Genomic DNA, 14,864 nt, shown 5'->3' with positions numbered 1-14,864 from the left:
AGTTCCTTTTAAATGGTTATCTCGCTAAACAGAAGTTTATTTCGTATCACAAAATGCAGCATGCACAGATATTTCTTATGCAATAGACAATATGGCTAGGGAGTTGCACTGTCATCATTAAATGCTATAAAATTACAATGCAAATATGTGAACACACCGAAGCAACCTCAGCATATAATGAAGATTATATGGAACTGGAAATGAGGCGTTTCGGTTACGTTCCTCCATCCATTCATACTCACTTATTTGATTAGATTGTTCAAAAGTTCAGGTGTGGAGAACATTTGGCCAGCATGTTCAGTATCATTGAAGCAAAGTGTTCGATAAGGGCATCATGTTACGGAAGTGCCAGCAGCTTCTGTATGATTACATGACTTGAAATATAATTCCATGACAATGTTTAAAGACGCTGATTGTCAGATTCCTCAATCATATTTGTCTTCACTGCCGCACTCCTGTGCTGACACTTGACATGTTTGTTTTTTTCCTTACTGATGACTGATGTTTTCGCCGTGCGTGGGATCCGGTATTGCAAAATCGGTTACCGTAAAAATAGCGTGAGAAGCTTCCGCTTTCTCCAATCCAGACAAGAAGGCAAACATCTAAGTCACAATTTCCAACATTAATGCGACGCTCCTTGGCAAAGGGAAATGTTTACCTTCTCAATACTTCTGTGGGTCGGTGAGTACAAATCTATGCGTTCGCAGTTTATCTGCCAGGTTAAAACATCATCATTAGAGAGAAATGGACAGTGTGAGGCAAAGGGATTGCTAATGGGGGTTAGGCAGAGGCACAGGGGGTTGGCACACAGTGTGAATAAAAGGTTGTAGCAGGTAATCCGAAGGCATATGAAGACAGGAATATTTTGATCCAAAAAAGAAGCTTCAGCAGAAAGTGAGAACTACTAAAATTAAGGAACAATTTGAGCAGGGTGTGGCCTGCCACATTACTTTTTACATGCGAAAGTAGTAGTTTTATATGTTAAAATTTAAAGAAACTGCTGAACACAAATATATGGCATGAGCGAATGAATTGCTTTGATACCTTAACCTGACCAAGATGAGCAGACGATTTCAGCTCCTGAAACGTTGAGATACTTAAAAGACGGGGAAGAGAAGAAATTAAAATTTCACATTGGGATTACCTATAACGAAAAAAAAAGAATAAATAGGGACACAGTTAGCTACCTAATGGGCTCAAAACAAAACTGGTGAAAGCAGAATCTGTGGAGAAGGATTTGAAATAGAACCTTCAAAAGAAAGGATTATCTTCAGCTCAGGTGTTGCCAGAGATAAAATACATATATAAGCAAAGTGTTAGGATAAAATGGAATGTTAAATAGCATCCGTGATTAAAACATCATCATTAGAGGGAAATGGGCAATGTAAGGCAAAGGGATTGATAATGGGGATTAGGCAGGGGCACAGGGGTTGGCATACAGTGTGGATAAATGTTTGCAGCAGATAATCCGAAGGCATATGAAGACAGGGATGTTTGATGTGATCCTAGAAGGGAGCCATAACTTACAGTTGCTGAGAGAAAGCGAAATTAGTTTTAGAAGAGAAGTGTGTGTGTGTGTGTGTGTGTGTGTGTGTGTGTGTGTGTGTGGTTGAGTGTGTGGTTTTGTTTGTGTGTGTGTGCGCGTGCGCGCGTGTATTTGGGAGTGTGCATGTATGTGTGAGTGTGTGTATGTGGTTGTCTGTGTGCTTGTGTTTGTGTGGGTGTGGGTGTGGTTGAGTGTGCGGTTGTGCGGAAGTGTATGTGTTGTGTGTGTGTTGTTATGTGTGTGTGTGTGTTTGGTTGAGTGTGTGTTGTATGTATATGTCTATAAAGATGCTTCGCAGTTTAGACATGGCACGAAATATTTCCAGGCTTCAGGGAGAATGAATAGAATCACAGGAGGGAGCTAGAAATTAAAAGCTTGGTTCAAAGCATCAAATAAAAGACCCTGGAAGGTGGTGTCCATCGAGAACTAGGTTGGAATAGATCTGGAAGCCGAATGCTTCCATTCTATGTTGTAACTTCCAGGCAATTATGTATACGCGTGATGGATGGTGAATGGTATATCGATAGAGGAGGGCGATTAATCATCAGAGCAGTAAGGGAGACAATGATGAAAGTGTCCATTCCCTTCTCTCTCGTGTCAGTAGTTGTTTTTCTCATAGATCTTCCAGACATGATAAAAGTCATCAACTGAAAACAAGAATTCAACTTCTCTGTTTAGACAGCTGTTTTTCTCCGTATAATCTACTTCCCTTGTTTTATTTTTATTTTACTATCATATGGTGGCTTCTTATCTCAAATGTTTAACTTTTCTATTTATTGGGGATTTTTTTTTTGGGGGGGGGAAATACGTCCTCATTAATCTTTACCTTTTCACGTACTTCAGGTTTATGCTTTTTCCACTCAAAGTTTTTGGGAATTGCCAGAAAACAGAATGCACATTAATTTTAATTAAACGACTAAATAAGCAGGTCTGAATCTGGCAACCGTGGCTAACATATTTCATGGTCTCGATCCTAAATTGTCTTTGAGAGGATGGTGGTGAACGGCTTTCTTAAACAACTGCTGCCAACGTGAAGTAGGTCCCCCCACAGTACTGGTAGAATGGGCGTTCCATGATTTTGAAAGAATGGTGACATAATGTTGTCTTGTGTGCAGTTTTGGTCTCGGTTATTTGAGGAAGGATATTCTTGCTCTTGAGGGAGTGCAGTTAAGTTTTACCAGGCTGGTTCCAGGGATCGAGGGACTGATGCATGAAGAGAGATTGACTATTTTGGGATTGTTTTCACTGGAGTTCAGATGACATGCGGGGGATTTCATGGAGACTTATGAAAATCTAACAGGAATAACCTGGATAGATGCAAGGAGTTTATTCCCGATGGTCAGGGAGTCAAAAACCAGGGGTCACAGTCTGAGTATTCAGGGTGGACCATTCAGGACAGAGTGAGGTAACATGCCTTCACCCAAAGAATAGTGAGAATGTGGGATTCATTACCACAGGAAGAAGTTGATGCCAAAACATAGAATGTATTCAAGTGCCAGCTGAATATAGCACTTGGGATGAAAGGGATTAAAGGTTGTGGGCAGAAAGCAGGATTAGGCTATTGAGTTGGATGATCGGCTATGATCGTGATGAATGATGGAGAAGGCTTGAAGGGCCAAATGGCCTCCTACTACTCCTATTTTATGTGCTTCTATTTCGATGTTTCTGTTTCAAAGCCGGGAAGGTGAGTGGCTTTGAGGGGAAACTTCTGAGTGTTGGAGTTCCTATGTGTTTTCTGCACTTGTCCTTCTAGTCGGAAGTGGTTGTGAGGTTGAAAGGTGGCATTGAACAAACCTCAGTGAGTTCGTGCAGTGCATCTTGCTCACTGCCGCTGTTATGCATCGACGCTGGAAAAAGTGAACGTCAGTAGAGGAGCTGCCAATCAGTTGGGACTGCTACCTCCTGGATGGAGTTCCTTGTCAGCTTTTGCTGTAAGGGAAAGGGGAGAAGGAAGTTAATCGACCTAAAGAAATTAGCCTCTTTCTCTACCACCAGGTTCTACTTGAACATTTGCGTGTCCGTACAGTTCCGGATTTTATTTCAGAATTGCATTACTCGCTAAGTGTATATCTTATCTCACTATCCCAAATATTCTTGCTTTGCTTTTGACTAATTTTCGCCGTCTACGCAAGAATCATAGAACCCTACAGTGCAGAATAAGGCCCTTCGGCCCATCGAGTCTGCACCGACCACAATCCCACCCAGGCCCTACCCCCACATCCCTACATATTTTACCCGCTAATCCCTGTAACCTAAGCATCCTAGGACACTAAGGGGAAATTTTAGCATGGCCAATCAACCTAACCCACACATCTTTGGACTGTGGGAGGAAACCGAAGCACCCGGAGGAAACCCACGCAGACACGAGGGGAATGTGCAAACTCCACACAGACAGTGACCCAAGCCGGGAATCGAACCTAGGTCCCTACTGCTGCAAAGCAGCAGTGCTAACAGCTAAAGTGGAAACATTTAGAAAGCGTTGTTTGGTCGACCTCGCCTGGAATGAGTTGAGGAAGCAATATAAAGAATATTGATAAAAACATTTGAATTCGGCGCCAGATGTTGCCGCCTAGAAATTTGCTAAAGAACGAATTACCGAGTTAATTCGGTGTTCCATGTAAATTATAACAACATCTCCGAACATCTGACCGTCTGTGTCGAAGTCATACTGCCATTATACTGTTAAAACAAATCATCTAGCAATAATGCGTTATGTATCACCGTCTCGTATAGGGTTCACCAAAACGAGAAGAAGGTTTGTCCATGGGGATCTCATGTGACACCTTCTGAACGAGAAGTGGATAAAGTTCATTAAGTCGGGCAAGGTCGTGGCACGTGATGTAGGCGAGGCTATGATCTAGTGGTGTTATCACTAGACCAGTAACCCAGAAATTCAGCTAATATTCTGAGGACCCAGGTTCGAATACTGCCACGGCAGTAGTGGGATTTAAATTCAATTAAAAAAATCTGGAATTAAGAATCTACGAATGGCCATGAACCCATTGCCGATCATCGGAAAACTCCACCCTGATTCACTGATGTCCATTCGGGGACGAAATCTGCTATCCTTACCTTGTTTGGCCTACATGTGACTCCAGAGCCACAGAATTGTGATTGCTTCGCAACTGCCCTGTAGAATGATCTGGCAAGTCAATCACTTCAAGGGTGACTAGAGATGGGTAATAAATGCTGGTCAGTCAGTGACACCCGTATCCCACGAATGATTTTTTAAATAATAGTCCTAGAATAGGAAAGAAGATCTGGGCCACCCTCCACCTCGCTCTTTTAATAACTCCAGTGCCGCCTCTCTATTTGTTTGCACTTTCTGTTGCGAGCCAGAGACAGTAATTAACAACATCACTGACATCGGACCTGAGATACCCTCGCTAAATATTGGCGTGGAACTGGCCTCAAGCAGCTTTTGCCTGCTAATGTGGTTTACAAGGGAGAAACTTTCAATTCATTATCCCATCCATTCGCCCGAAAAACCTTGACTTTTAAACCGCTATTTCTGATAGATATCACCTTGTTCAGAAATCAACGTACCCCTATCTCAACCTCATTCCAATAATCTCTCCTTCGCCCCCACAGCCTCTGCATTATTCCGTCGGGTTCACAGAGACTTGTTCAAACTGGAAAGTGTTCTGGAACTTATTTTCAGCTTCACTAGTGCTATTTTAATTTTCTGATTCTGTTTCTTCTAGTTCAACTCAGTGCGTCGGTGGAAGAAAGTGAGTATACGAGGTTAAAATGGAATTATTTTCAATAATACGGGAAGTTGACTAGCACCAACTCGAAATACTCTAATCTAGACTTTACTATACTCTGCTGTTCATAGGATAAGAGTAGAATACCTGCAGTGCCAAAAAACGCCATTCAGACCGTTGAGACTGCACCTATAACAAGCTCTATTCCCATTATTCCACTTATTAACCCCACTAATCCCGCTGGCACTAATGGGCAATTTAGCGTGGCCAATCCACCAAATCTGCGCATCTTTGGACTGCAGGGGGAAACCTGAGGAGTCGGAGGAAACCCACGCAGGCAGTGATCCAAGCTGGGAATCGAACCCAGGTCCCTAGAGCTGTGAGGCAGCAGTACTAACTATTGTGCCTGCTGCAGTGGTCCTTACTTTAATTGTGCTTTGCTTCTCTCTGCAAATCATTTTTTTTTCTCTCTCTGAGCGACAGAGGCTCCTCCCATTTTCTTTACATTGCACTAGCCCACATTATTCATAACTAACAAAATGAGAACTGCGATGTTTAAAATTTCTCCTGTTGTCATCAGACATCATATTCTATTGTGTGAAATTTCGTAGCACGGTTCCGCCTGTAATAAAAAAAACTTGTATGCTTATTTCAGAGAAATAAATTAATTGGAACATTAAAAGTTGGGCACGCCATATTCCAGTATTTAAGTTATTTCATTCGGGGGTGACATATGTTGTGGTTGTATAAGTTCATAGAATCATACAATCCCTCCAGTGCAGAAGGGGATCATTCAGACCATCGAGTCTGCGCCGACTGCCCAACAGAGCATCCAGCCAAAGAGCTATCTCTGCAGTCCCACGTATTAACCCCGCTAATCCCCTAAAATGCACATTTTTTTTTGGACACCAAAGGCCAATTTAACGTGGTCAATCCACCTGAGCTACACATGTTTGAAAGCTAAGGAGCAATTTTACATGGCCAATCCACCTAAGCTACATATCTTTGGGCACTAAGAGACAATGTAGCTTGGCTAATTCACTTAACCTGCACATCATTGGAATGTGTAGAGAACTCGGAGCACCCGAATGACATCCATACAGACACGGGGGGTATGAGCAAACTGCACAGTCACCCAAGGCCAGAATCAAATCCGGGTCCCTGGCGCTGTGAGGCAACTGTGCCACCCCAAAGTTAGTTTATCAGATAGATTGATTTTCTTGCATAAACTGTGTAAAATGTGTATTTCTCAGGCTTTTTACCAACACCAGAGTTATCCGTGAATTCAGCCAAAACGAAGATTGTTGCTGGAGAGAAAATAACATTGAATTGTCGCTGTCGATGTCCTGTCACAAGGATACAATATTTTTACAATTCGAATGTAACTATTTACAAGGATTATCATGATGAAAACCTCATGGGACATTGTGTTTACTCGCTTGATGTGGTCAAAGGAGGAAATTATACGTGCCAATGTCTGCGTTTTACGAATAACAGATGGATAATGTCATATGAGAGTGCGTCCATTCAGATACATATTGCAGGTAAAATATCAAACCTGTTTTCGTCTATTTAATTAAATCAATTCACGGTTGCTCAACAAATTCTAGATGAAATTGACCAAAGAATATGTCAGGGGGAATTACGCTGACATGTGGATATTGATATGCCAAACAAACTTCCTCAAATATTTCGTTGGAGTAGCATTGGCAGTGTAATATGGTCCAACAACACAGAACATAAGAACATAAGAAATAGGGGCAGGAGTAGGCCAACTAGCCCTTCGAGCCTGCCCCGCCATTCAATAAGATCATGGCTGATCTGTCGTGGCTCAGTTCCACACTCCCGCCCTCTCCCCATAACCCTTAATCCCCTCTCTTATCAAAAACCCATCAACCCGCGTCTTAAAAATATTTAGCGAGGTAGCCTCCACCACTTCAACTGGCAGAGAATTCCAGAGATTCACCACCCTTTGAGTGACGAAGTTCCTCCTTAACTCCGTTCTAAACCGCCCCCCCCCCCCCTTATCTTGAGGCTGTGCCCCCTCGTCCTACTATCCTTTCTGAGCGGGAAGAGTCTCTCCACCTCTATCCTATCCAACCCATTCATCATCTTATACGTCTCAATGAGATCTCCCCTCATTCTTCTAAACTCTAACGAGTACAAGCCTAATTTATTCAGCCTCTCCTCATAGCTCAACCCCCTCAACTCCGGCATCAGCCTCGTAAACCTCCTCTGCACTCCCTCCAAGGCCAAAATATCCCTGCGTAAGTACGGCGCCCAAAACTGCACACAGTACTCCAGCTGCGGCCTCACCAATGCCCTATACAGCCGCAGCAAGACCTCCCTACTTTTATATTCAATCCCCCTCGCGATGAAGGCCAGCATCCCATTCGCAGAAATCATTATTTTTATTCCCCGGTCTTCTGTGGCTTTATGCAAAAAAAAGTATTGTTTATCTCAGATTAGATTCTAATTGTGTTACATTGCTTTGCAAGGTGATGTCATATAATGCCATTGGATTGTCAGGAGGTAATAGTCAGATTGTGCACCTCCTCCTAACAGTAAAATCATCGCTTTCGGCTTCCCTAAGTGACAGAAAAGCCCCTTATAAAAACGCAGATAACGCACTTAAAAATAATTACCCGGTGCATAATCTATCCTGCCTTTAAATCTCTGTGGAACACGTTGTCCACATTAGTGAAAGTGATAAACGTATTTTTAACTATGTCATTTGCTGCGGTAATGTAAGACAGAATTTAATAAAACAACCTATTCAAGGAATGCTGGAATAGGTTCCAGAACGAATCTTTCAAATCACACTTGCATGTCAAGCTAGTGGCAAAGGGTTTGAGCGCTCATTCTTGGTCACAAAAAACGCAATTCACTGCATCACAGTAAATCATTCTCCAGTTTCAAATCAATGTCTATCGCATTTAGACAATTTGGCATGACTTTTCCTCATATTTATTGGGGATTATTTTGTGTCACTTCCGTTGCTCGAGAATTATCCATGATTCCTTTTCTGCTGAGTCTCTTGAAGAAATGTCCACAGACTTTCCTCTTCCTTCGTACATTTATTTTTATCTCTGTGGTCAAAATGCATACGTTGACGTATGTTACTAAACCCCTGGACTGGAGGACGGGCAAGTGTGCAAAGTGTAACGTGCACACTCTCAAACTGGCAGCAAATAGACTTAAGAATCAATCAATTATGGCTGGAATTTTACCGGCATGCCGGCACCGATTCCGGGGGCCGGCGAGGCTCGGGGAATGACATCCTCCGTTGATTTCGGGCTGGATCGCAAGGACTATGGACAGACGTGTCAGTAAAATTCCGCCTGTGTAATAAAGTTGCATGGCTACTTGAATATAGACGTTCTTACAGTGTACGCTTCTTATAATTGAATGTTTGTATTATAATCCAGGTCAGAACATCCAAGATAGATTAAGAAGTCAGCATAGACCATAAACTATGCAATTTGAATTTGACACGTGTAGGCATGAGACATTTCATTTCAGGTATAATTTAAGTGATCCACTGGGGAGCTTTAATCAAACAAAGTTCATTTATGAATAATCCTAACATATAGAAAGAAAATTAACAGTAGATTGTGACAATTACAAAGAAAAAACTTGGTATTGCAAAAACCTTAACAACTAAATGCACTGTTCAAATGTTAAAAGAAAAATGCCTCCTTATCAATAAAGCCCTGCTGCAAGTTTAGCACAGAAAATCACAATGTTCTTGTGATACTGGAACTTAGCCTTTTAGTTAGATATTTGAAACGCTGAATTTCCAGCCCTGTGACTTTCAGCAGAGGTAGGTATATTGTCATCCTGCCCTCAAGCTTTTAGCCAGCAAACAAGAGACAAAGAAACCCGTGCCACTAGTTACTAGCTAGCAGTCCACCAATAGAATAATTTTGACTTCAGAAAGGCAAGAAGACCTGCTTCCAGCTATCCAAGTGAACTTATGATAATCGGGGAGAGAGAGACACAGAAATATTGCCTTTTCATTCTGGAATCAAAACACTTTCTAACCAAAAACAGCAGTGAGCAGTCCAAACTAAAAGGAAACTGGTCAACTAACCTGTCAATCATTCTTCCCCCTAATCATTAAAGGGACGTAACGCCGCAAAACTCCAGGACATCCCATTAGACCCAGGCTAAAAATAAACAAAACCCTGTTTAAACAATTTAAGAAGCAATAAAAAAGCTTCCAAGCAGACAAATTCGGTAACAATTAAAAAACACAAAGCAGCTTACAAACTACAGTGAACTTGGTTTTAAAAATGTATTTCTTAAAGGTGCAGCATCATCACAGTATTGGTATATAGGAGACATTGAGGTCATTCCAGATCCCATTGTACTCTTATACATATCATCATTATGGGAAGGCAGCACTTTCCAGTGAAGTACTGGATGTCGATGTTAATTGCCACATAATGTAATGAGCTGAAATACCCTGCTGTTATTTTCACCATAGAATCAAAGATCATCACTCGTTATGGTGGATTCAAACATACCAATGTCATTTAGGTTGTTCGATGCTGGAAATGTTGACCTTCCATTTTTGTTGATTAATTCATACTCACCTGTTGTATTTTACCAGGAGTAGATGGACACGATAAACGGCTGTACATTGGTCTGGGATGTGTGGGCTTCATCATCGTTTTAATGATTGTGGTGCTTATTATTTCCTTCACCATCAAGCATAGTGAGTAATTTTGGCAAGGCAATTGCATTTTTGCATGATTTGATATGGTCCAAATCCTGGTGTGACGTCGCAGAAAGACACCAAATGCATTTACAGTAGCACGGGCGGCACAGTGGTGAGCACAGCTGCCTCACGGCACCAAGGAGTCAGGTTCGATTCCCAGCTTGTGATATTATCTGTGGAGTTTGTACATTCTCCCTGTGTCTGTGTGGATTTCGTCTAGATGCTCTGGATTTCTGCCACAGTCCAACGACATTCGGGTTAGGTGGATTGGCCAATTACCCCTTACTGTCAGAGGGGTAAATGCATGGAGTTATGGGATGGGGCATGGGTCGGTTTGTGGCTGGTCCAGGTGCAATAGGCTGAATGATCCCTTTCTTCACTGTAGGGATTCTATGGGTATTTTAGCTCGGAAACAACTGTAGAAATATTGATGATTGCTTTGTGTCTGAATTGAAAGGCTTTGCTTTACAAACATAACTCTAAAGCACTTTCCTCTTTAAAGATATTATATCTTGGGAGTTGATACCTAAAAGGTAATCACACATTAGCGGCCTATTCTATCCTTCAGTCATTTGATGTCAAAGGAACCGTACTTGCCATGCGGGGATCGGTTAGGTCTATTGACTAAACGAATGATCCATGTTACAAAGCAACATCCAAAGCATGGGTTCAATTCCCGTACGAGCTGAGGTTACTCTTAAAGGGCCTTCTTCTCAACTTTGACTCTCTCTCCTGAGGTTACATTACCACCAATCAGCTCTCTCCTTTTGCATATTGTCTATGCTTGTTATCGTCATTTTAATAGGAAAATGTTGCATTCACTAATTCACTTCAGTGACGCTGAAAGTCCCATAGAATCGCTACAATGCAGAAGAAGGCCATTAGCTTCATTGACTGAACCACTGGTCAATGATACAGAGCAACACCCAAAGCGCAGGTTCAATTCCTGTACTGGCTGAGGTTACTTAAAAAAAAGTCCCTTCTTCTCACACTTGACGCTCTACTGAGGTGTGATGATCTTGAGGTTACATCACCACAATCAACTCTCTCCCTTTGCACATTGCCTATGTTGGCTATCGTCATCTTAGAAAGATAATGTTGCATTCATTAACTTATCTCCCAATATGCAGTTCTAGTGACACTGAGAGTCCCATACAATTGCTACAGTGCAGAAGGAGGACATTTGGCCTATCAAATGTGTGCTGCCTCTATGACTGAGCGTCTTACCCAGACCCAGCACGCTGCCTTATCCCATGGCTAATCCACCTAATTTACACACCTTGCTAACCTAAGGGGCAACTCTAATGTACAGAACGAGGCCATTTGATCCATCGAGTCTGTACCAGCTCTCTAGTAGCTCCGGGTGATTAATGACTTTGTACACTAAAGGGAAATTTAATATGGTCAATCCACCTGCCCAGCACATCTTCGTACACTGGGAGGAAATAGGGGCACCCAAAGGGAATCCACGCAGGCACAGGGAGAATGTACACACAGTCACCCAAAGCTAGAATCAAATCTGGGTCGCTACTGTTATGAGGCAGCAGATTGCTTACCACTGTGTAACCGTTCCTGTCAAGGCACAGAAAAGGTGTTTTGTATTAATTTAACAGGAATCAGAAAATCTAAGTCAACAATATGGATATGCCCATTAGGACTGAAAACTTTTCTAATGTCAGTGTGGTGTAAAAAAGAGATATTCATAAAATGGTCAAAACTGGATGATGCGTATGAATTTACAATTTAGTTTTTCACAAGGCCTAATTCCTTTCTATTTGAGCATAGAAAAATAAAATTCTGGGTGTTGTCTAAGGGGTGTGAACATAAAAGCAGGAGGAGGGCATGCAATATAAAGCAGGTCGCTCCCCTATCTTGTGTTGGCATGGCCAGGTTCTTCAGCACTACAACTGAGTTTTCTGCTTTTTTCTGAGCCTCAACAAAGTTTCCTATATCACTTCAATCCACACTCAAGTATGTGTCTTCAGACCGATGGGTGTAGGACAATATGAATGAAAATGTACCAACGTAGCGTCATGATGGCAGTGTGGTTGGCGCTCATGGTGCTGTGAGGGTGAGGCGCTCTTTCAGAGAGATGGTGCAGGCTCAATGGACCGAATGGCTTCCTTCTGCGCTGCAGGAATTTTACACTTCAATGTTAACATGTTTCTCCATCTCTGTCTGTGGCAGGACAAAAGCGAAAGCAGATCAAAGAGAGGTGAGAATATTAGATGATACATCGAACGTTCATATTCATAAATTCATGCAAAATATACAGTAACAAAATAATCTCATGCATTATTCCTGTGAATCCTTACTTTAATTTTCATACGTGTTAAATAAGTTAATATTAGTTAGAACTTAACTGTCCCTATTTTACAGACCTGCGGCCAAAGGAAGTGGCAATCGATATTATCAAGATGATGGCACGTGTGAGTACAGTATTGATGCTAGTCACAAGCTTTGATGGTCAAGATTGTTTTAATTGTTTGTTCTGGCTTTTACAATTCCTATGACAACAAATGTTTCATTAACATGAGCTAACATTTGTAATATTCATTCAGCTTCGGATTTAGATTAATATTTCACAATTTTGTATGTAGTATGGAACAAAGATTGACATGGGCCACTGTGTGGAGTCTGCATATTCTTCCAGTATCCATTAGTGTCCAAAAACATAGGTCCAGTTTCCTCCCATAGTCTGAAAGACATCCTGGGTAGATGCATTGGCCATGTAAATTCTCCCTAGGTGTAGCCGAACACGTGCCAGAATGAAGTGATTGGGGATTTTCGCAATGACTTCATTGCAGTGGTAATATAAGCCTACTTGTGAGAATAATAAATAAACTTTAGACTACCTATACCATCAGATATCTAGTTCACTTGAACCCAATGTGATAGAAGTGAGGCTCGGCATTTTACAAGAGATAGGTTTGATAGATTTGTATTCCATCTATTCCATGAGCAATTTTACTCCAAAAAAAAACTACCTGAAACAGTTATGATTGTTTCAGGGGCAAATGTCCTTTCCTTCAGTGACTGAATTATCCTCAACTTGGCAGTGGTTGGAAGAACGTAATATAACTATGGAAACGAGAGTCACTTGTAATACGAACACACGTGCTTTCCTATAAAAGCAACAGTTGTAACTGGACAGGCGGGATACACTGCGGTAAATTGAGGGGCGTGCCAAACTGCATCTATTAGTTTGTTTCCTCACATTGGGCTAGGTGACTAAAAATACATTGAATAAAGATTTATATTTTTGCAATGTGGTTTTAAAGTTTGCCAAAATTGTTCTCCATACAGAAAGTGGTAGGGACGCGCTGTCAGGGGTGCTGGTGGAGGCAAATACGTTATGGGTATTTGAGGTGCTTTTTGATAACCACATGAATACACAAGGAATAGAGGGGTATGGACCAAGGGCAGGCAGAAGTGATTTGTTTAATTTGGTGTCATGTTCCGCACACATCATGGTTCGAAGGGCCTTTTTCTGTGCTCTTCTGTTCTATGTTATATTTTCTAATAGTCCAAATTCCGAAGTCCATAGTCCAAAGATTGTAGGCTGAGCGGATTGGCCTAGTTAAATTGTCACTTTGTGTCCAAAGATGTGAAGGTTAGGTAGATTGGCCATGCTAAATTGGCCCTTAGTGTCCAAAGAGGTGCAGATTAGGCGGATTGGCCTTGCAAAATTTCCACTTACTGTCCAAAAATGTGCAGATTAGGTGGATTCACCATGCTAAATTCCCCCTCAGTATCCCAAGATGTGCAGGTTAGGTGAATTGGCCATGCCAATTTACCCCTTCATGAAAAAAATGTGCATGGTAAGTGGATTAATCATGCTAAATTGTCCCTTAGTATCCTAAGATTTGCAGGTTAGGTGGGTTAGCCATGCTAAATTTCCCCTTAGTGTCCCAAGATGTGCATGGTAGGTGGATTGGCCATGCTAAATTTCCCCTTAGCGTCCCAAGATGTGCATGATAGGTGAATTGGCCATGCTAAATTTCCCCTTCATGCCCGAAAATGTGCAGGTTAGGGACATTGGCCATGCTAAATTGTCCCTTAGTGTCAAAAAATGTGCAGATTAGTTTGATTGGCTATGCTAAATTGTCCCTTAGTAATCCAAGAAGTGCAGGCTAGGAAAATTGGCCATGCTAAACTGCTCATTAGAGTCTCAGGTGTGCAGGTTAGGTAGATTGGCCATGCAAAATTGTACCTTAGCGTCAGAAAATGTACAGGCTAGGTGCATCAATCATGGTAAATTGCCGCTTCGTCGCCAGAGATCTATGGGTTAGAATTATTAGAATGGTAAATGGATGGGGTTAAAGGGAAAAGGTGGGATCTGATAAAGATACTGCCAGAGAGTCAGTGCAGACTCAATGGAACGAATGGCCGCCTTCTGCACTGTAGAGGTTCAATTTTTCTATGATACTTTGTTTACAATATAACTACAATGTATGTTATTGATTGGTGTCTACAATTTAGCTCAAAGCTTTAAGGTTGCTGTCCAGGTGTTAATCAAATATGTTTCGCCTGTTAACTCTTGTTTTTTTTTATTATAATTGTTAATAAGACAAAAGTTTGAATGGACAGCCAAAATACGACAGTTTTGTCTTGCACAACCAGTTAAAAGTCAATCACCTCAAATATTGGCCCTAGACTAGGCCTCTCTTGATCTAACAGCCATGTTTTCCTTTGATTTCAGATGAAGGGATGAACGATCCTCCCACATCAACCGAAATGGTAAGCTCTCAAACCACCCTCTCTCTTATGTTCTTGCTGAGCGGAGTTCGATAAGATGTCTTTTGTAGAACTGGACGGGAAAGCTATTATGTAATTTGAAATTCAATACCAGAAGAGGGGAGGCTGAAGCAGATAATTGCAAGAGAGA

At 41.7% G+C, this 14,864-nt stretch overlaps 1 protein-coding gene across 1 annotated transcript; it reads left to right on the top strand.

The window, feature by feature from the left end:
• Positions 1-586: 586 nt before the first annotated feature.
• LOC145345297 (uncharacterized) lies at positions 587-9,981 on the top strand. The gene is made up of 4 exons (XM_080193115.1): positions 587-681; positions 5,251-5,277; positions 6,507-6,797; positions 9,869-9,981. Exons 1-4 carry the CDS (start codon positions 651-653, stop codon positions 9,979-9,981), a joined length of 462 nt encoding a protein of 153 aa, XP_080049241.1. The 5' UTR covers positions 587-650.
• Positions 9,982-14,864: the final 4,883 nt, after the last annotated feature.

This window comes from Carcharhinus amblyrhynchos, chromosome 7 (assembly GCF_965287045.1).
Source record: "Carcharhinus amblyrhynchos chromosome 7, sCarAmb.v2.hapA, whole genome shotgun sequence".
In the NCBI taxonomy this organism is placed as follows: Eukaryota; Metazoa; Chordata; class Chondrichthyes; order Carcharhiniformes; family Carcharhinidae; genus Carcharhinus; species Carcharhinus amblyrhynchos.
The sequence above is the reverse complement of the archived record's forward strand: the minus strand, read 5'-3'. Positions and strand labels throughout refer to the sequence as shown.